Genomic DNA, 22,716 nt, shown 5'->3' with positions numbered 1-22,716 from the left:
TCTAATCTAGGTTTTTGCTTTGTGGTTACCATGAACCTTACATAAAACATAGATATAATAGTTTTGGGACTTCCCCTGGTAGTGCAGTGGTTAAGAATCCACCTGCCAATGCAGGGGACACGGGTTCGATCCCTGGTCCAGGAAGATCCCACATGCCGCAGAGCAACTAAGCCCGTGTGCCACAACTACTGAGCCTGCACTCTAGAGCCTGCAAGCCACAACTACTGAGCCCACGTGCCACAACTACTGAAGCCCACGTGCCTAGAGCCCATACTCCTCAACAAGAGAAGCCACCACAGTGAGAAGCCCACGCACCGCAATGAAGAGTAGCCCCCACTCACTGCAACTAGAGAAAGCCCGAGCGCAGCAGCAAAGACCCAATGCAGCCAAAAATAAATAAATTAATTAAATAAATTTATTTTTTAGAAAAAGATATAATCGTTTTATTTTAACACTGATAACAACTTAACTTTGCATCTGAAAAACTTTACTCTTTTATTCCCGTTCCATTTTATGTTTTTGATGTCACAGTTTACCTCTTTTTATATTGTGTATTCATTAACATTATTTTAGCTCTTATTTTTTTTAAAAATTTTGTCCTTTAACCTTTATCATCCATGGATGATTGTTTAAGACAGTGTTCTCCTCGGGCTCTCAAACAGCTGCTGAGAGTGGCTACAGCTGGTTCACAGGCCACTGCAGGGTCCACAGCTGGGACTGAGGTCTGTATGCCTCCTCCCAGGTCCCTTTGCATATGAGGCTGGTTTCCACAGCTCCCATAAAGGCACTTTTCTCCATGAATGGATGCCAAATTGTTGCAGGGGTGGGGGGTGCAGTGAGAGACATCTTATTTGGCCATCTTGCTGGCATCACTCCTTATGTTGCTATAATGGGCATTTTGGATATTATATGTGGCAACTCTGGAAATCAGATTCTCACCCCTCCCCAGGGTTTGTTGTTATGATTTGTCGTTGTTTGTTTAGACTTTTCTGAACTGACTTTGTAATTCTTTGTTTTGTGTGGTCATTGAAGTCTCTATTCTATTAGCTTAGTGGTCAGCTAGTTTTATTTGCTTTAAACTCCTGGAACCGAAATATCTCCATCTTTGCCGGTGGGGTCTCTGTGTATGTTGGTATCTTCAACGTGAATACTCACTGTCTTCAGTACTCAGGAAGTTTACAGCTCTGACTTAGCCTTCACTTCTGGCTTGCATAGAGCCTGATGTCAGCCAGAGATGTGGGAACTTAGTGCTTTCTCAGGTCTTTTCTGAGAATGTGCCCAACCTTGGGCATACATGTGGCCTTCTAGATTCCCAGGAGTGTGTGGAAAGGGCTTTTCAAAGCCCTTATTCCCCAAAGCATTGCACGCCCCAGCCTTTCTTCCCAAGCTTTTCAGTTTGTCTGTTATTTACCCCAATTGTATGCCTCTCCCAGGGGACTAATGCACTTACTCTTGAATGTTTTCAACAAGTGCCTGCCCCACCCCTGGGAGAGTTCAGAATTAGGCAAAAATGATGGATATCTCAAACGCTGTTGAAAATGCAGGCTAGTTTTTAAGCAAGATTGTATGGCTGAGGTTTTGGATTTGGAAGCCAATAATAGTGTACAGTTGAGCCATTCTCCCCTATTACCTTAAGGGCTAGTACTTGTTGATGAGTTTTTTAGACTTTGTGGTGGCAGAGTATAGTAGTAGTAAGCAATGCAGAATCTTCTACTTTGCACTTTGGCTCATGTCAAAAAGTAAGAAACTGGAGAGCATGTAATTCCACCCTATGTGAGAGGTGAGCAGGCTGAGCATGGAAAGCACAGTACAGTACTGAAGACCCAATGGATCAAGACTGACCTTTCAGCAAGCCTGACTGCAGGCATATAAAATACATTTGCTTGCAGGAGCTGTTCATGTTCTCAGTAGCATCCTCACAGAATAATGAAATTGATCTCATTGGAGAAATCACCTTTAGGCAGACCATCTTGCCTTGAGTCTTACTGAAGTTCTTGCTTCTCTTTGCTCCCTCTTTTTGTTTGACTTTAACATTGGATGTCTTCTCAACACTGTGTTCCAGGCAGCCACATACTCATAAATATTTTATACACAAAGCTACCTTAGGCACTGTTTTAACACTGTCTTTTCTCTTTTTCCAAGAGCTGGGGTGGAAAGGAGAATGGCTTTGGACTTGCAGAATGTTGCAGAGACTTGCATATGATGGTAAGTGACTCTTTGGGATATGGGTGTCTTTTGACAGAGCTGTGCGTGATCTCTTTTTGAGCCTTACTTTACAATGAATATATGGTATTTAAAGTTGCCACTTCACATCAGGACTTTTGAGGAACCTGAGATCAATTGAGATATAGCATACCTTTTCTAGAAATGCTTGGGCTCTCAATGTACTGGTGGTAAATGAAGAATCTCAGAAACAAAGTATATGATCATACCCATCTCTTGAGTAAGAAACTGCGTTTGGTGAGTCAGTTTGAAAGTGATGAAAAATCCCAGAAAGTACACTTCCTTGTACTTTTTTTTTTCTTTTTTCTTTTTTTCTTTTTTTGTGATACGCGGGCCTCTCACTGCCGTGGCCTCTCCCGTTACGGAGCACAGGCTCCTGACGCGCAGGCCCAGCGGCCATGGCTCACGGGCCCAGCCGCTCCGTGGCATGTGGGATCTTCCCAGACCGGGGCACGAACCCGCGTCCCCTGCATCGGCAGGCAGACTCTCAACCACTGTGCCACCAGGGAAGCCCCTTCCTTGTACTTTTTCACTGGAACTATCAGAACTCTGGGCAGTCTGGCATGATTTAAGAATGGCTGCTTGGAGAACAGTTCTGCCATTTTGGTTATTGAGAACTTGTAGTGTTCTGTGTGTTTTCCATGTTTACCCCTCATGCCTGTCCTGCTCATACCTTTAACCCATGTTTAGACTGTGAACTCAGGCCATCCTCCCCTCTGCTTTGATACGTTGCTGTAGAACCACAAAGCACAACTGGATTATTATGATACAATTCCATGCCAAGAAGCAGCTGTATTTTCCAACAGATGTATGCTTCTTTTATCAATTTGTCATGTATAGGACAAATGGCTGCAGTGAAATTTAGTATATTTATCTTAACAAGCCTTTTTACCCCTAGGAGAATGGTTCTTTTTCTGGTCACAGAAAACTACAAATAGAACAAATTACTTTTCCCACCTTAGCTGGTATACTTTCTTTAGTGTACATTATATGAGTGGATATTGGGTAATATGAGAGGTGAATGTTGTCTGTTTTAATAATCAAAGCTATATAAATCTTAAAGGGTATTCAGTTTGGAATTCTAATTCTGAGAAAATTATTTTTCATCTTAAAGTTTAGTTGATTAATTCTGAGACTCCTTATGTATATCAAGCTTGTTCTTGGCCACTTGAGCAAAACAGTATGACATACTCTACTAGGCTTGCGTGATGTCTGTTACCCATCTTGGTCTCAGCCTATATTAAGAAATCATGCATTCTTTTATTTATTGATATTTGGCATGTCATAGGACTTTGAAAACTTTGTGTACTTTGAAAGGAAGTAATACATATACATGTTAAAAAATTCTAAGAGTATAAAGGGGTATACAGTAATTCTCCATCCCCAGAGGCAACCACTGCTACCGGTTTCTTTCAAAGATACGCTTTAATGGACATGCTCTTGCAGTCTTACTTTGTTTTTCATGTTGCTTTTCTAGAGTTAAATAGGATTTGTTGTCAGGGTCTGGTTTATATTGACTTGGTATCTACCTGTGCAGAAAAGCAGTTGGATATCATGAGAAATGATGTAGGATGGTATGGAAAGGAGTATTTAAAGAATTATGAAGGTAGGCCCATGAGGCATAGTTTGAATAAAATATTTCAAAAGGTGATTATATTCACTGAGATTTCCATAAGAGTGTTCTTTTCCATTCTCGAACTGGTACCTAGACCCTTGTATTTGTCCTTCATCCTTGGATTCTTATTAATTATTCGGGGCAGACTTGCCTCTCTTTTTCCTCTTGAGAATAGCTGCAGTCAAAATTGATCTCTTGAAAGAAAGAACAACTGATAACTTGAATTATCAAGTAAGGAATATGAAAGCTTTTAGAGCTCTGGGCTCCACCCTCCTGATTCTGTGTTGTTACAAGACATCTGAGCTCTGCTAAAACAAGGAGTGAAGGCACTGTAGCTGCTGACGACACTGCTCATTCTGCTGTCACACTGGGTTGGACAAGTGGCTAAGTCCGAGGGAAGATTTAAGAGAAGATGGTATCTCATTCTTTCATGTGCTTTATACACAGAAATACCCACCCAGTGCAACTACACTACACTTTGAATTCTATGCAGACCCTGGGGCCGAGGTCAAAATCGAGAGAAGGGTGAGTCTCATTCACACTTGTTCTAATAAAGTCAGTAATCCGTAGCTGGGGTCAACTTTTCTAGGACTCCTCAGTAAAAAGAGGGAATGATGTTGAGCTACGTTGCTGCCCTTCCAAGCTAAATATATCCAGCAGCTTCTCAGGAATAAGTGTTCATTGTTTGCCCAGCTCTGATAGGTTTGAATCTTACTTACGTTGGAACTGCCAAAAGACAGGACTGTTTATGTGGCACTGTTAGGACTGGTGTATTTTTCTCAGTCTCAGTTGAGAATTCCACTGTTTGGTATAATAGTCTAGGTAGTGATCGGCTGAACTTTCTCTACTTAAGCCAGCCTGCAAGAAGTCTATGTATTGCTTACAAGGTCCTGCTTCAATTATCTGGACATTGCATATTCTTTGAGGAGATAGCAAAATTCACTTTGGTTTAGAAGTGGCCTAGTGAACAAGATCTTTTTTTTTTCCTTTCTACTTAAAATATATAATAATAATAAATAATCTTTCTAGATTATTGGTGCCTTGAGAACAGCTCTAATGCATATTTAGAAAGAAACCATTTACATGGATTCACTCTACTGTGAATACAGAGGCTGTAGGTATTAAGTCAATACAGGTTAAAAAGGGATAAGGAAGAACATGAAATGTATCTGGCTATGTGCATTATATATTTAATCTACTGGTTTCAAAGAAGCTTTGCTGAAAATATATAAAATGAACATTTGGGGGGATTCTAAAGAATATTTTGATTTTTGAGAGCATTCAGTTGAGGCTTCAACCTAGGGGTGACATCTTGTTTTTCAGATAGCTCTTGCAGTCCTATGGCAGGGGGAAGCTAAGGTATACAGTGACTCCTAACAACTCTCCTATCTTTTTAATTTCAGACATCTAGTAACACACTACATTATATTCACATAGAGCAACTTGACAAGGTAAGAGGAATCTTTGACTATGGGTTAGTTCTTAACATTTGGTTCACTTTTTGTTCCTAACAGTTTTTTTTCTAATGTAGATTTCAGAAAGCCCTTCTGAAATCATGGAATCTCTTACCAAAATGTACAGCATTCCTAAGGATAAGCAGGTATGATATGTCTTAAAAATATCTAAAGGGTGTGGTTGTTATCCATATAGATCAGTGATATGTGCTGGGGCTGGGATATAGCATAGCAGAAAGAATGGAGTCAGACAGTGGGCAAATTAGCCTCCGTGGGCCTTAGTTTCCTCATCTTTTATGAGGCCAACACTTAAACTGACTTCCTAGGTCCTGGTGAGACTTTGAGGAAAACAGAAGCAGCCTTATTCACCATGAATATCTAATAAGTGGTGGTAGCTCAACACTTTGGCTACCAAAGAAGAAAATGTTTAGTTGTGTTATTTTTTTCTGCTCATTGTAATGGTGATCAAATATTTGATTTGATTAATAACAATCAGAACTCTTGCCAAATGTCAAGTAGCCCCGTGAGTAAGATTTAGCCCTTCCTCAGAAAGTATAGTCACCTTTTCCATTGGTTTCCTAATTTAGGTCTTATGTCTCTACAGATGCTGTTATTTACACACATACGGCTGGCCCATGGCTTTTCTAATCACAGGAAGCGATTGCAAGCTGTTCAGGCCAGGCTGCATGCAATATCTATATTAGGTAAGAGAATAACACCCTATAATTAACAGGCCCTGGTTAGGCAGTTTAGACTTGATTTCCTTTGAACTTCATCTGTCTTTGTTGCTATGGGGCTTATTGTATTTACCTAGGTGGCAAGTTAAATTGTAAAATTGCCAGCATTCCTAGTGTTCACTGTATTCATCATCCTTGGGCTCCTTAATGTTGGATCAGAAAGAGGATATGATTGACATATATCACATAGGTTTAGTCTTTATTTGGGTGGGGGGGGTTTTGTTTTGTTTTTCTTAATGAGTGTTCAGATAGTCGTCTTCCTCTGGGCCCTATTTTTCCTCTTGCCATTTCATCTTCCTCTTCTTTGGGAGTATAATTTTGAAATTCATTAAATAGTACTGTGCATTTTACTTTTAACTGTAGGGTGGTACAGTGGAAAGCACACTGGTTTTGAAATCAGTCCTGGGCTTTCGCCCTGACTGCAGTTTATTAGGCACCTGTTTATCCTTTTGGCCTCAGTTTCCTCATTTAATAAGTATTTTATAAGCTGATCTGAGGATTAAATGAAAACCTGTAAAGTACCTAGCACAGGCCAGGCACATAGGTATAAAATGGTAGCTCCTGTTAATATTACCATCCTTCATTATGTAATTACTTGTTTTTCTACTCTTTAAAACTATGAGTTCCTTGAAATGAAATTCCTACTATTCTATTCGTATTCATACCTAGCATAACATACCTAGCATAACTTCTGGTATGTTAGTGGGTACCCAGGAAATGTTTGTTGAAAACTGAATGTGCTCAAATCCCATTAGTTTGCACTTCAGGAGACTGTGTTCAGTATTACCTTTGTGTGGGATTTATTGGAAGTAGATCACATGCATTCTCTCAAATTTTACTACAGTGTCATACAAGTTTCTGATTTAGTCTGCAATAGTCCATAAATTCTGTTCTTTACAGTTTGTATAAGTGTTTCCAGTGTAAAACAGAAACACATGAAGAGACTAAAATGGAAGTCCTGGGTGTAATAGAGTTATCAAGTAGTGATGTTATAAAATATTAATTCTTCATTCTCTTTTGATTCCTGAAAATCTTTGCCCAAGACAATATCATTAATAGGAGAATCTGTCAGTTTGGTGGGTATTTAGAGCTTATCACTGTGTTTGATCCAGTCCTCTAGAATTCAGTGATTCTGCCCTCCATTGCTGGTGGGAAGGGAGTCCTTCCCCAGAACCAGTAGGTGCCAAAAGGTTTGTCATTGGGCAGTGGCTTGACCACTGCCTTCTTGCCTAAAGTGTTTATTTCTCCTTTTGCAGTGTATTCCAATGCCTTGCAGGAGTCCGCAAACAGTATCTTGTATAATGGGTTGATAGAAGAGTTGGTAGATGTCCTTCAGATAACAGATAAGCAGCTTATGGTAAGTATTTATTAATATTTTCCTGTGTATATCAGGCTCATATGTATTTATCTGATTTTTGGTTTTTCCCAGAGGTTAAAATGAACCCCAAGAGGGAAGCTTAGCCCTTTCCTCTTTGGATATTTCGCTGCAAATTTAACAAACGCAGGATTTTCAATGTTATTCTCAACAGACCTCCATCTACTCCAAGCAATTACCAGTAGAATAACTTAAATTTTAGAGTGGGTATTAGCAACTTGGTTCAGTCATCTACTTCTTATTTAACACATCCCATGTTTACTTTCTGTTTTCAAAGGAGATTAAAGCTGCTTCTTTACGAACATTAACATCAATTGTCCACCTGGAGAGAACTCCCAAGCTCAGCAGTATTATTGACTGTACTGGAACTGCCTCCTACCATGGATTTTTGCCTGTACTTGTGCGGAACTGTATCCAGGCCATGATTGGTAAAGTTTTGGTGGTTATTGTCCTAGCCACCAAGAGGAACCCTACCCTTTGCTTTGTCTGCCTTTGTTTAGCATCCTGCCAACTTAACACCAAATTCTGAGCTTGTTCTTTCTCTCTCTCTCTCCACTTCCCTTGTAGATCCTTCCATGGATCCATACCCTCACCAGTTTGCCACTGCTCTCTTCTCTTTTTTATATCATCTGGCCAGCTACGATGCTGGTGGCGAAGCCTTGGTCTCCTGTGGAATGATGGAAGCCTTATTGAAGGTGCTCTACTTGTTTTAAAAAATACATTTGTGGGGAAATCAACTAAGAGGGTACAGAGTTGTGAATGGTTTGCAGTGAGAACAGTTAGCATAAGAAAGCTTAACCCAGAAAATGTTATACTTAATTTCTCAAGTTTGGCCTTCTAGTTATCTTCATTAACAACTTTTAAGAGCAGCTATTTCCATTATTTAGAATTGCTCATAGTCCAGCATGATGTGATAGGAGGCCCTGGGTACTAATTAAGATATTGCCACATCTTATCGTGACCTTAGGCATGATAGGCTTTGCCATGTGCCTGGGCACTGGGCACCAGCTCTTTTCTCCCTGAATATTTTATTTAATCCTGAAAGGTAATTTATGTCCCTATCACCTCAGGAGGTTGAGTCTCAGAAGTGATAGAGCTATCATTTGGCAAGCACCAAAAATCAAACATATATTTTTTTCCTTCTATACCATGCTGCTTCTCTGAAACCCTAGACTGCATGTTTCCAGAAGAGCACATTATTTACAGCTTTGTGTCTTTTCATTTGATTGGTTTTACCTTTTTCTCTCCCTCATAGGTCATAAAGTTTCTTGGTGATGAACAGGACCAGATAACATTTGTCACCAGAGCTGTCAGAGTGGTTGACCTCATCACCAATCTGGACATGGCAGCTTTTCAATCCCATAGTGGACTTTCTATCTTCATTTATAGACTTGAGGTATACAAGGAGCACTTCGGAGCACTTTGCATATACTTGTATGTAGTGAGAGCTGAGCCTAGGAACTATCCTTATAACCCTAAAGAGCCATTTTATCCCTCTTTTGTTTTTAGAAACCAGTTCTGTAATCTGCCTGTGATATTCTTTTGTTATAAATATTTTTAATCTCCGTTATTTATGTAGGATTATCTTACTGTTTTCCCCTTGATCGTAGCATGAAGTGGATTTGTGCCGAAAAGAATGTCCTTTTGTGATCAAGCCAAAGATCCAGAGACCCAGTACTACACAAGAAGGAGAAGAAATGGAAACTGATATGGATGGTAATTAACAGTTACTATAAGCATTGGTTCATTATCTTCTTTTTCCCAATAAAGTGTGAGTTCCGTGAGATCAGGTTACTGTTTTGTTCACTGCTGTAATCTCCAGTAGTGCCTGATACGTATATCATAAGTGTTTAAATATGTGTTAGGGAAAGATAAGGAGAATGTAGACACTAAAATGGGACCCTGTGAAACTACCTGGCCATTTTGAGAAGGAAAGGGAGAGGTGAAAAAGTTGTTGGGTAGGGAACAAATTTTAAATCATAAAATCTGAAAGATAGAAGACAAGGTATTCTTAATCTTGGGGTGCATCAGGTAAGTCCATTTTTAAAACTTCCCCCAGTTCGTAGCTCTTAATAGTACCAAAAATAAAAAACTTCCACAAAACAGCTTACTTAGAATTTAATCTTATCTTGACCCAGGATGTCATTACATATATCTGTTATCATGCTAATAATAAAGGTATTAGAATTTTTATAATGCTTTCATTCTTTACACTAAATATACCTAAGTTTTCATTCCTTTTTTTCCCGAACACAATTAACTATGTGCATTGCTGCCCCTAGAAGCCCCTTTACCCAATTTCTATCTCTAGTCTACAGTGGGTGACTTGGCATTTGAGGTAATGGGTGTGGTCATGTGGTCCTGAGTGCTGATTAAAATGTGACATCTCCTAAATGTGGTGGTGTAGAAGACAATTTAAAGACTCACTGTTCACTATAAATCAGTGGTTGTCAAACTTTAGTAAGCATAAGAATAAATTAAAGTGCTTGCTAAAATAAAGATTTAGTGCAATGCTTGATTTAGTAAGTAAGACCAGGAAATCTACATTTTTAAAAACTAATCTTGGTGATTGTGATATACTCGTAGAGAAAATTGTATATTCACTGAAAAGCAGGTTAGAAAACCATGAGTTTGTGTTTCCTGTGTATAAGTAGGCACATGTATGTATGTTTGTGTATGTATAAAAAAGATCAGAAGAAAAATCCACAGTTGGTTGAATCCGCAGATGTGGAACCTCGGATATGTAGGGCTGACTATAAAGTTATATGCAGATTTTTGACTATATGGAGGGTTGGGGCCCCAACGTTTGTGTTGTTCAAAGGTCAACTGTATTTTCATTTTGGGTTTCAATATTCTAATCCTTCTCCATTTTGATATCATTCATCTCACCTTACGGAAAAAAATTGTTCTCAAATAACCTTCTCTTTGGTGGTGCCTTTTATTCTAATTTCTTTATCATAACTTTTACTTTAGTTGCAGATGTGACTATGGAAAGTAGTCCCGGCTCATCCATCCCTATGGAGCACCGGCTGGATGTTGAATTAAGGGCATCAAGTTCCAGCAGCACTAGCATCTCCTCTGGCCCTGGCCCTCGTCCTGGTATGTAGACGTGGAGAGACACAGCCGATAACAGTGATTGAATTACTAAACTAGTGAAGCAAGGTGCTTTGGGGGAGCTTAAGCAGTACATTTGGAGGTTTGCTTCTTATGACTGTGACTGTTACTTTGCCATTCTGGTATTCATTTTCTCGTATTAACATTTATTTCATAGCATTTTATAATTTTCCAACTATTCATACTTTGATTATTTTATCAAAACATCCATGTTTGAGGGCAGATAATATTCAAAATAGTAACTGAGGATCAGAGTTAATCTTTTTACTTTGTAATTTTTCTTTTTTACTTTAGACTTTTAATTTTAGTATAGGTTTTGTGTAGTCCTTGGTGATTTATTTTTTCCAGTTTTAAAGCTTAGGTAAATGTTCTTCCCAACATCCAGAGATTTCACTTCGCATGTCTGCTAGTGTTGCTATAGTGCATGTGGATCTAAAAATTTGTTTTATGTACCTGCTCATTGTACATAATGGTGAACCAGTATAATCCTCTTTCTCCCTTGCCAGGAGTCCAGTGTATTCCACAACGAGCCGCACTTCTGAAATCCATGTTGAATTTCCTCAAGAAGGCCATTCAAGACCCTGCTTTCTCAGATGGCATACGACATGGTATTTGATTCTAGATACTTTCTGGAGGAGTGTTTGACTCTCTCAAAAATTGGTCCTTTTCATACTTTTTAGGAAAAGGCCATGCCATTTTGAATAGCTTTTAGTCCTTTAGTGTCACTTTTCCTAGACCTAAGGATTGTTCGTTCAACTATTTAATAATGATTCACCTATTTTTTTTCCTTTTCCAGCTTTTGAATCTGTGTTCACTTCCAGCCTGCTACCCCACTCTGTCTCTCAGTGTCTGTATTCTTTTATTCTTTGACCTACTGTTAAAAGGTTATTGAATGGACAAGGAATAAATAATAGAATATTAGGAGGAGACAAGTGGAGGCCATTAAATTGGAATCAACATAGACTTTGCCACTGTGTGGTATATGTAATATATTGATCCATCATCCCCACCCATCAAACTACTACTGGTCTCATCATATTCTTCTTGATGTTTGCTTTTCTCTTAGTGATGGATGGTTCTCTGCCTACCTCCCTGAAACACATCATCAGCAATGCAGAATATTATGGCCCATCACTTTTTCTCCTAGGTAAGTGGAGTTGAATTTGTTCATACCAAGCTGGAATAACCTAGCAGTGTTCTCTGTGTGTTTTATATCCTTGTAGAATTTTACTATCCACATTTGTCCACTGTGTGATTATGTATCTTTCTAGTTGGTGATGAAATAGAGAAAGGTCAGAGTCCAGTTTCAAATAAATATCCATTTGCAGTGTATTGTGTCGGGCAAATGTGATAACTACTACACTACAGAACTCTTTTTTGCAGTGTATTGTGAATCATTTGTAATCAGTAGTATTATTGTACACTTGGATTTTTGTGCTACACTTACATTGCAGGTGTGATAGGAAACATGTCTTTATTCAATGGTTAGTCCCTAACCTTGGTCTAAAAAGCCCAATCAGAATGGTTTCCATTCTCAGAATTAAATGTCAGACCTGTAAGCTATAGTATAGAAAATTGTTTCTTACTGTAGAAAATTGTTTTGGAACCTGTGGGTACTTTGTAGTTACTTATAGAAAATGTCCTTGCATTTTGACATCACCGCTACTTTGAGTATTGCTGTTGTTAAAACCTCATATTTATTAACTGGCATTTATTGAGTGCCATACATATTCAGGACAATACACGAGATGTATATGCTTCTAGAATTCTCCTTAAAACTGCAAAGGAATTTAGTGGGAGGTGTAGAAATAGAGAAAGCCTCCTTGTACCAGTAGCACACATATTTTAATACTTTGGGGTGTCTAGAGGGGGAAGTTTTGGCTACTACAGACTCAGATGCTTAACTGCCTTGCCGAAGCAATTTAGGAGTTTTTTTGTTTATTAACTTTGTATCCTGTGACTCTACTAAATGCTTTTTATTTTATTTTTTGTTCCTGAACTCAGAGGGGAAAGCATTCAGTCAGTATTTCACCATTAAGTTTGAGGTTAGCCAAAAAAAAAAGTTTGAGGCTAGCAGAAGATTTTGTGTTGACTGTTTTGTTCCTCTTGATCAGGTTGAGGAAATGTTCCCTTGTGTTACAGCAACTCCATTTTGACATGGAGAGGCTCCCTCCCAAGGTTAGTTTCAGGTGGAAAAACTCCTGACAGTAGTCCTTTGGTATGATCAAAAAAGGATTTGTTAACACAGTTGGAGAAGTCCCAGGTCAAGGGACAGGGAAGGATGGCTCTCTTTGGGAGAAAGCCCCAGAACAGAGAAAAGCAAGTGCACAGGCCTTTATTTATAAAGGGGAAGTTTAAAAGGCAGCAAGAGGATACATGTTCTTGTGGGTTGGGGTGGGGAGCAGGTGAGCCCTCTCAAGATGATGAAGGAAGCAGTAAATGAGACTTAGAGCATAAAAGCAAACGTCAGTGTAGGTCAAAATTCCTTCTTTAAAGTCTTGATTCATCCCTGGCGTTTGAATTAGCATAACAACCTCCCAGGTTCCCTGTAAATAAACTTGTACTTGAAAGGGACCAGATTTGCAAAGCCAGCCCAAAGTAATTAGTCCGGCAATTATTTTAGCTCCATAAATAATAGTGTAGAGCCTTTCACCCCAGGCAGAAGGAGATGGCCAGGAAAAGAAATTAATGGGGGTTTGAGAATCTCTTGGAGTATTTTAGTAATATAATTGGCTGTTTTGGTTTGTTATTTTATTTGTTGAACTATTCTGGATATCTTTCCTATATTATTAACCCACATGCAACAGGAGGTCCCCTTCAAGGCACAAGCTCCACTTCGAAATACCAGTAGGTAGTTTAATGTAATGTATTATCAATTGTCATAGCAAATAGATTGCTTTGTCCCTCATTAAGGGCTTCTTCTAAGACCTGAGTTGTTTGGTTTATGTGGTCGGCCAGGAGTTATGCCATTATCTGGGTAGCCTCTATGAGATGAATCTGTTACAGAATTAAAAAGACCTAAACACCTTGTGTCTATTACACCAAAGCTGGTGATGAGGCCAAATATAATAGGTAAAAAGATGTCTCAGTGCTCCCTTTTGTAGCCAGTTGATGTTGCAGCCTAGGGGGAGGGCATGAAGGGGAAGTCAGTGAGGAAGCACCTGGTGAGGTTGTGGTGTCCTGCTGCAACAATTCCATGCTAAAACCCACCAAATAAAGATTCTGACTCCTTTCATATCCTACCTCTGGCTCTTCTATCCCACTTTTATACCCAGTTGTGTCCCCTTTAACTTCCTCAACTGCCTTTTCTTCTCTCTCACCTCCTGTCTTAGCCTTGCCACATTTTAATCTGTTCAAGTCTGCATATGCTCTGTTCCTAGCCTAGCTGACACTAGTACCAACATGGTTATTGTGGACTCCTTAACTGGAGAGGGTGACAGGTAGTCAGTATGAATATTGAAGACCTCCAGAGCAGCAAGAGTTATTTGTATAAGTGGTTGCGTCTCCTGGGGCACCTGGTAACATTGCTGGAGGTTTAGTGCTCAAGTGACATTCTCTGTTACTATTACAAAAAATGTTGTCCATCAAGTTGAGGAAGAAGGAAATGTGGGGTCGTCATAGGGGAATAATAGAGAGTGAAGTATGAGACTGTCCGATGAGGGGAAATCAGCTCATGGGGCCATGGAGTTGTGATGAGTATAGCAGCAGATATGGGACCAGTTAACATTTGAGGGTGTCAGCATCGAGTCTGGGACTATCAATTATGCTGAAATCATTATCTAGGATGCTGGGTTGATGGGAGTCCTGGCCTAGCCCCAAAACTTTGATGGAAAGTTTTATACATTGGAGAAGTACTTAGAGAAGTGACTGAATATCAGTATTCCTTTGTCCCCAGGAGTTATAATGTAATTTCTTACAGGAAAACTGTGGACTGATTGAATACCCCAAACAAGTGAAGTCACAGCATAGACAAGAAAGGGCCCAAGGAGTTTGGCATTGAGCTGGAGTGGTAGAATCCCAGACCCAGGCCAGCCAAATGAGGCATTGCCAGGCCAACCAGAGTCTGGCATAATGTTATGCTAGAATGTTGCATAATATTTTCAACCCTGTGGTCTCCGGGCCTTGGCATGCTAGAGGTGCCTATATATTATAGGGGCCACGGGCATTGTTATCCCAGATTATGTAGTGGTTTCTCAGTCAGTATCTCCGTAATAGCATGGATTCAGAGCTAGCATCCTATTTAAGAGTGTTGGTACTGGGAACTAATTTAAGATCTTCCTTTCCTCTTTGGAAGAACCATAAAGTTGTAGACGTGGGGCCAGCCAGGCACCAAGACCTCCATTTCCTGCAAAGAGGGATCTCCAGTTAGTGAACCTTTAAAACTATTGGGTTAGCCAAAAAGTTACTTCAGTTTTTAAGTAAAAATAAAAGACATATTTTTCATTTTCACCAAGAACTTTATTGAACAACGTATTCACCCTTTTGTTCTACTACCTTCTGCCATTTTTCAGGCAACTTCATAATTCCATCTTCCCAAAACATTTTATCTTTTTGAACAAAGAACTGTTCCAGGTGCCTTTTACGGTCTTCCAGAGAACTGAAATTTTTCTATTAACAGAATTTTGTAAAGACCAAAATAAATCCGAAGGTGCAGTATCTGGTGAATATGGCGGATGAATCAGAACCAGCCAAGGTGTAACAATTTTTGCCTGATCATCAAAGAAACATGCAGTCTTGCATTATCCTGATGGAAGATTATGCATTTTCTGTTGACTAATTCCGGATGCTTTTCGTCGAGTGCTGCTTTCAGTTGGTGTAATTAAGAGCAGTACTTGTTGGAATCAATCGTTTGGTTTTCCGGAAGGAGCTCATAATAGAAGACTCCCTTCCAATCCCACGATATACACAACATCACCTTCTTTGGATGAAGACTGGTCTTTGGTGTGGTTGGTGGTGGTTCATTTCGCTTACCCCACGATCTCTTCCGTTCCACATTATTGTAAAATGTCTACTTTCATTGCCCGTCACAATTTGTTTAAAAACAGAACATTTTTGTTAGTTTAAGTAGAGAATCGCATGCAGAAATACAGTCAAGAATTGTTTTTTTGCTTAACTTATGTGGAACCCAAACATCAAAGCGATTCACATAACCAAGCTGGTGCAAGTGAATGTCAGTGCTTGATTTGGATATTTTGAGTGTGTTGGCTATCTCCCGTGTGGTATAACATTGATTGTTCTCAATTAATGTCTCTATTTGATCTCTATCAACTTCAACTGGTCTACCCGACCATGGAACATTCTTCAGCGAGAAATCTCCAGCATGAAACTTTGCAAACCACTTTTGATACGTTCATCAGTCACGGCACCTTCTCCGTAAACTGCACAAATCTTTTTTTGCATTTCAGTTGCGTTTTTACCTTTCTTGAAATAATAAAGCATAATATGCCAAAAACATTGCTTTTTTTCCCTCCCATCTTCAATATTAAAATGGCTACACAAAAATTCACCAATTTTGATAAGGTTTTTTTTTAATGCATGCTGATAGGACAGCTGTCACAATACAGTCTAACAAAATTGTTTCGAATTAAGTTAAAGACAGCTAAGCTACTAGAGCCATCTTAACGGAAGAAAAACTGAACGAACTTTTTTGCCAACCCAATATATTGGGCAAGGTCTTTGGCAGAGACCTTTCTCGTGGCATACAGAATAGTCTGTTTGGGAGTGTGAGGGCCCTCAATTTCCAGTGAATCCCAGTCTATTATCCACTCTCTGTGTAAGTGCCAGTCTATATATTGCACCAGGATCAAAAAGGGAAGGGGTCTTTAAGTGAGGGGGGATTTTCTTTGGGATCATAGATTCATATATGGGGAATGTCCCCTTTTGTGGCCAGAAAAGGGAGTGGAGAGGTCCTCATTGCGTTTAATTAGGATGCCCTATGAATTAAAAGGTTAAGAGTTCAGAATAAAGTGGGCAAAAGAGAGACCCATTTAGGAGACCATTGTCCATTTTGTAAATTTAAGAGAGCATCCTTGAGTAGGCCATTATGTTTCTCTGTTAGCCTGCTGTCTGCCAACAGTAAGACAGATTGGAAGCTCAAGTGATGCCTTGTTTTTACAGCCCATGTCCAGACTGAATGAGCAGTAAAATATGTACCCTCATCAGAGTCAGTGTTACCAGGAAGCCCAAAGGGAACTAACATTTTGTGAGGCCTATAATAATACTATTGTTAGCAGTAGCATGACAGGAAGGATAAATCAAGATCAGGCCTGTCTTAACAATCAATCTTTGTTGAGGGCATAGCAATTTGCGCCAGCATATTGAGGCAGTGGCTTAACAAAATGAATTTGCCAGTCAGAGAAGGGGTGTTCATTCCTTGGTATGGATTTCCATTGGCCATAATGCCAATGACAGGACAGGACACAAAGATCACAATGAGAGGCCATAGTTTGGGCTAAGGCCAGTGTCATGGGGATGCCATGGTGTTTAGCCCATATTTAAGGGTCTGGGGAGCGGTGACTGGACATCTCATGGACCCACTGAACCAAGGACAGGTAGTAATATCTGAGCTTATTTAAAAAGTGTGAGCAAGTTAGTCAGCTGTGGCATTAAAATGAACTTCTTCTCTGGTGGCCTTAGCATGAGTTGAGACACGAAACTTCAATTGTAATATGCAAAGTATGAGCAGTAATATATCCCCAATATGGAAGGCCCCATAGGGCATGATCCTGAATGGGATAATTACTTTGAGCCCATTGACCAGAAATAAACAGTGAGGCCATTAGCTACCACCCAGGAATCTATAAACATGGAAAATGGACATAACCATTATTGAAGTGTGTTCTCCAGTGCCAAAATGACTACAGTCAGCTCTCAAGTTGAGTTGACTCTTAAGTCCCATCCTTTATCAAGAGTGACGCAGTCAAGGGGTGGAAAGCAGCAACTCTCCAGCAGGCTCTATCACGTGTGATTGCCATCCATAATATAAATGAAATCCCCTTTTTACTGGATTTTCTACTCAACAAAGGTATGTCCCTGTGCTTTTATGTCCTATTCCAAGTACCCTAAACAGTCTTGAAAACCAAGGTCACTTGGTTAGGTAAATTATCTGCAGGACAAAAGCCTGAGGCTCTAAATTCTTGGTGCTTTTTTCATATTCTGAATCTTAATTTTCTTACTCCTCTTTTTTGTAATTGCTATCCTTATATTGTTTTATCGACATCTAAACTTTTAAAATCCTCTGCCAAAATGGACAAAATAAGACCATTAGCTTGCCTTAACTTCACTTCTTTTTCAGCATTCTCTTTGTTTTCTTTTTAGTAACCCTTGGCTTTCCCTCTCTTCGATGCATTTTTTAATTTTGTTAGAGTACCTCTTTGGGTAATCTTTAGGGTGTTATACTTCCTTTAAGAAGTTTGTGGACGTTTCTCCACTGTCTTATGTTACATATTGTAAATAACCATGTTGTTAAACTGGTTCTTGTTCCTTTGTAGGTAACTTCATTTTCTCTTTACCCTTGAAGTTCACAAACTTTACCAAGATGTATTCATTTATTTTATAAATTTACTTATTTTTTTGTTTTTTGTGGTTTTTTTTGGCGGGGGGGGGGCGGTGGTTGGCTGTGTTGGGTCTTCATTGCTGTGTTCAGGCTTTCTCTAGTTGCAGCGAGCGGGAGCTTCTCTTCGTTGTGGTACGCAGGCTTCAGTAGCTGTGGCACACGGGCTTAGTTGCTCCGCGGCATGTGGGGTCTTCCCAGGCCAGGGATGCAACCCGTGTCCCCTGCATTGGCAGGCGGATTCTAAACCACTGCACCACCAGGGAAGTCCCTACCCAAGGACTCTTAACATTGCTGATGGTATTTTTAAATTGCTGAAAGGGCTTTTTAGAAGACATTTTGTCCATTTTTTGTCCATTATTAACCACTGTGCCAATAGGGAAGCCCTACCAGGATGTATTTAGTTCTATTTCTTTTCATTGTTCCCTCATAGCACTTGGTTAGGCTCTTTTAAAAATCTAAATATTTTTTCCTGCTTCAGGGAAATTCCTTTGGTTCCTTTTAACTTACATGTTCTCTCCTGGAAACCCTATGGTTTAGCTAATTAGACTACCATATTGATCTCATGTCACTTACTTTCTGAGAGAATTTCTTTATAATCTTTCAAGATGCCTATTGCATTGTCAAATCTTTAATTCCTTACAAATGTTTTTGATCGCCAACTATTACCTTATTTTTAAGAGACCCTTTGTCTTAGATTATTGCTGTTTTATGGGTTTTGTGGTTTCTAGAATTTTTTTTTTTTTTTTTTTTTTTTTTTTTTTTTTTTTTTTTTTGCGGTACGCGGGCCTCTCACTGCTGTGGCCTCTCCCGTTGCGGAGCACAGGTTCCGGACGCGCAGGCTCAGTGGCCATGGCTAACGGGCCCAGCCGCTCCGTGGCATGTGGGATCCTCCCAGACCGGGGCATGAACCCGCGTCCCCTGCATTGGCAGGCGGACTCTCAACCACTGCGCCACCAGGGAAGCCCTAGAATTTGATTTTAATCATAAATTTTTTAAGAGTTGTTTCTTTTAGGAGTTAGTTGCTTGGTTCCATCTGGAACTAATTGGTTTTAGTGTGTTCATTCGAATTCTTAATCATCTATTAATTTTAAAAGAGGGCTTAAACTGTCCCCGTTGCACAGTAGCATTATGACATAGCATTATATTAAATAGTTAGACCTCCTTAAAATAACATACTTGATGTCTTAGTAACCTCTAATAGAACACTAATTTTAGTTTATGAATACTCAATTTTAATAGCTCCTTAGAATTTAGATATTTGTACGAATGGAAGTCTATTGAAGGGTCTATCATACACCAATAGAAACCCAAAAAAAAGGACTTAAATTTTCCATAAGTTTATAGCTCATCAGAAATACCAAAGGCCATTGACAACTGTTGGTCCCAGTAATTGTCATATATCTGCCATTTCAATAGCATTTGATGAGAGGTGCTCTGTTGACCGTCATGAACTGAAAATCCTCTGGTTTCTTTTAGATCTCAGGCATCAGCAATTATGAGTTTGTTTTATACATGGTTTATGGATATTGTATGTGCATGTGCCTTCCTTGTCAGGTTTTAAAATGAAACTTTTAAAAATCTCATTAAATGAGTTAGGAAGCCTTGTTTTAATTGCTCCTAGAAGGTTTAATAACACTCACATCTAAAATTGTTGGCTTGGTTCCTTTCTGTTACTTGGCAGTATTTTTTTAAAATTCTTGTAATGGTCTAGTCTGCTTTGCTATCATTTCTTGATAGTCGATTTTTATGACATTTTCTTACAAAAGCATTGCACTTCATTGTTAACACGCAGTTTGTAAAATTTTATTTGTTCTGAATCCAGTTAAATCTCTTTTTTTCATTGCTAATATATATTGCTCTCTTTATTAGATTTCCCTTAAGTTTGTAAGCTTTTTCAGTCTTTTCAGAGGGCTGGTTATTGGTTTTAATTATTTGTGCATTTTGCTTGCAATTTCACTAAATTCTACTTTCTTCTGTTTTTTCTAGTTTCTCTTTTGTTTACTTTTTAATGAATGCATTAATGCTGTACTGTTTTCTCTTGCATAGAGTTTTTTCCATATTCTTTTTGCCATATTTGCATTAATGGTAGTCTTAAGGCACGTTTCTATATACTGTCAAAAATTGGTCAGATTAATACGCAAGGACTCTTTTTTTTTCCGCGGCATGTGGGATCTTCCCGGACCAGGGATCGAACCCGTGTCCCCTGCATTGGCAGGCGGATTCTAAACCACTGCACCACCAGGGAAGTCCCTACCCAAGGATTCTTAACATTGCTGATGGTATTTTTAAATTGCTGAAAGGGCTTTTTAGAAGACATTTTGTCCATTTTCATCAGTAAGTTTACATTCACTTTAACCCAGCAAACACACACTGCCATCTTACATTTTTTCCTGCTTAAGCAGACAAAAAAGGGTATATTTTTAGGTTTATCAATTCTCACCATTATGGACTGGTTTATATGCATGGTGGTACATGTATTTAGTAGAACAGTATGCAGCCATTCAAATTGAATGAGTTGTAGTGACGTGGGAAAGATAAAGGAGATTATATGGTGCATATTACAATTGAAAAAACAAGTTAACCTCATTCTTAGCAAAATATGCTCATAAAAATCTTGAAATTTTCAGGTTTTATTTATATATTTTTTCTTAAATTTTATATATTTAAGGTGTACAACATAATCTGATATACATAGTGAAATGATTTCTACAGTCAAGCATTATCTCCTCACATAGTTTCCCTTTTTTGTGTGATGAGAGCACCTGAAATCTACTCTCTTAGCATATTTCCACTACTCATTACAATATTACTAACTATAACTGTCATGCCTATACATTGCCCCATAAAAATCTTGAAGAGTAGTCACTAAATTCCTAATGGTGATCAATCTCTGATGGGCAATATTAGTACTTTTACTAAGCTCATGCACGCGATTAAATTGTTGTACATTGAGCTCTGGGTTTGTTTTTTTTTGTTATTTTGTTTTGTTTGAGCCTTTGAAGTTTTGCTTTTAATACCTGTGAAGAATCTCTCAGTTTCTTATATCTTTCATCCTTTTTTTAGCTACTGAAGTGGTGACTGTGTTTGTATTTCAAGAACCATCATTACTCTCCTCACTCCAGGACAATGGATTGACAGATGTCATGCTGCATGCACTGCTGATCAAAGACGTGAGACCTTTCTGCTGATCTGTAAAGAATGTTCCATGCATACCCCTTTCCATAAAATATACAGACATATACACACACACACACTTGAAAAGCAGTCTTATGGCATGAAAATCCTATCTTTTGTTTTCTACGTGTAGTATTGAAATTATTGGAGGGTGTGGGGAAGGGATAGTTAGGGAGTGCGGGATTGACATGTACACACTGCTGTATTTAAAATGGATAACCAATAAGGGCCTACTGTATAACACAGGGAACGCTGCTCAATATTCTGTAACAACCTAAATGGGAAAAGAATTTGAAAAAGAATAGATACATGTATATGTATAACTGAATCACTTTGCTGTACACCTGCAAACTATCACAACACTGTTAATCAACTATACTCCAATGTAAAATTAAAAGTTTTTAAAAAAGAAAGAAACCTTTGGACCTGGTCATCAAGATCCCTTTGATCTCTCTGTGTAGTACCCCTGGCCAAAGTTTCCTAACTTTGTACCTGGACTCTTTCAGATGTCTTCAAGCTCACTTTATTTTCTCTCTAGGTTCCTGCTACCCGTGAAGTCCTTGGCTCCCTCCCAAATGTATTCAGTGCACTCTGCTTGAATGCCCGAGGTCTTCAGTCATTTGTACAGTGTCAGCCTTTTGAACGTCTCTTCAAAGTTCTTCTGTCTCCAGATTACCTCCCAGCCATGCGGAGGAGGAGGAGTTCCGATCCTCTAGGTAAGTAAGGATTTGCCTTTAAATAAATAATTGGTTGGCTGTTGTGCCAAGAGTTAGGTGATTATCAAGCCACCAGTTGGCAAGGAAACCCTTCCTTGACCTCACTTCATCATGTGTCTGGCTAGGTGTGCTAAGCTTAATGGGAATTATCACCATATAGTCTATTGCAGGGAGAAAAGAATACTTCATCCTTAACCTCTGCTTATAATATTTCCATGCTTCTCAACAGTTCACTGTTAAATGTACTGTTACAATGCTGGTGAGAAATAGGTATTAGAAAACCAGCAGTAGATTTTCAGGTCCACCATCTAGTCTTCAGCAACAGGAGATCCTGGTAATCTTTTGTTCTAATATCCAAGTCCCTAAGATAGTCACAAATTAATAGATTTCCTTCTCAGTGTATTTGAGACCAGATCATTGAGGTGTAGCAAGAAGGAGGGGTTCCAGAAAGAATCCAGTTTTCAAAAATGTGCTTTGTCACCACTGTAGCATTTTAGCCACTACCATTCTTTACCGGGGCAGTCAGGGTTAATGGTTTATGGTTCTTTCGTTTCTCGTTCTCTCTTCACCCTACAATACTAGTTCAGACCTTGACAGTAGAGATTACTATGGTAGAATGTAGCACACATGGTTACTTTAAAATGTGTTTACTAGACTGATAAATTTCTTTCCTCCTCCCCAGTGATTTGGTTGCAGAGGTTGGTGTGAATTCATTTGAGAAAGCATGGCATTAGAAAATCACAACAACCAGTT

The 22,716-nt window shown here is 39.1% G+C and overlaps 1 protein-coding gene across 11 annotated transcripts in view; it reads left to right on the top strand.

The window, feature by feature from the left end:
- Positions 1–22,716, top strand: part of HUWE1 (HECT, UBA and WWE domain containing E3 ubiquitin protein ligase 1) — a 143,611-nt gene that overhangs the window by 45,412 nt on the left and 75,483 nt on the right. For 9 of the 11 annotated variants that reach the window (XM_049704562.1, XM_049704568.1, XM_049704564.1 and 6 more), the window contains 15 exons: positions 2,143–2,205; positions 4,286–4,363; positions 5,242–5,289; positions 5,370–5,438; positions 5,897–5,996; positions 7,265–7,386; positions 7,682–7,832; positions 7,972–8,099; positions 8,660–8,800; positions 9,015–9,120; positions 10,378–10,503; positions 11,025–11,126; positions 11,585–11,665; positions 21,137–21,243; positions 21,786–21,963. In XM_049704562.1, the coding sequence (XP_049560519.1) occupies positions 2,143–2,205; positions 4,286–4,363; positions 5,242–5,289; positions 5,370–5,438; positions 5,897–5,996; positions 7,265–7,386; positions 7,682–7,832; positions 7,972–8,099; positions 8,660–8,800; positions 9,015–9,120; positions 10,378–10,503; positions 11,025–11,126; positions 11,585–11,665; positions 21,137–21,243; positions 21,786–21,963 (1,600 nt within the window). The remainder of the gene's footprint in view (positions 1–2,142; positions 2,206–4,285; positions 4,364–5,241; positions 5,290–5,369; positions 5,439–5,896; positions 5,997–7,264; positions 7,387–7,681; positions 7,833–7,971; positions 8,100–8,659; positions 8,801–9,014; positions 9,121–10,377; positions 10,504–11,024; positions 11,127–11,584; positions 11,666–21,136; positions 21,244–21,785; positions 21,964–22,716) is intronic. The other 2 variants (XM_049704565.1, XM_049704570.1) reach the window with 1 other exon arrangement.

Source organism: Orcinus orca, chromosome X, assembly GCF_937001465.1.
Source record: "Orcinus orca chromosome X, mOrcOrc1.1, whole genome shotgun sequence".
In the NCBI taxonomy this organism is placed as follows: domain Eukaryota; kingdom Metazoa; phylum Chordata; class Mammalia; order Artiodactyla; family Delphinidae; genus Orcinus; species Orcinus orca.
This window is presented reverse-complemented; position numbering and strand designations above follow the sequence as displayed.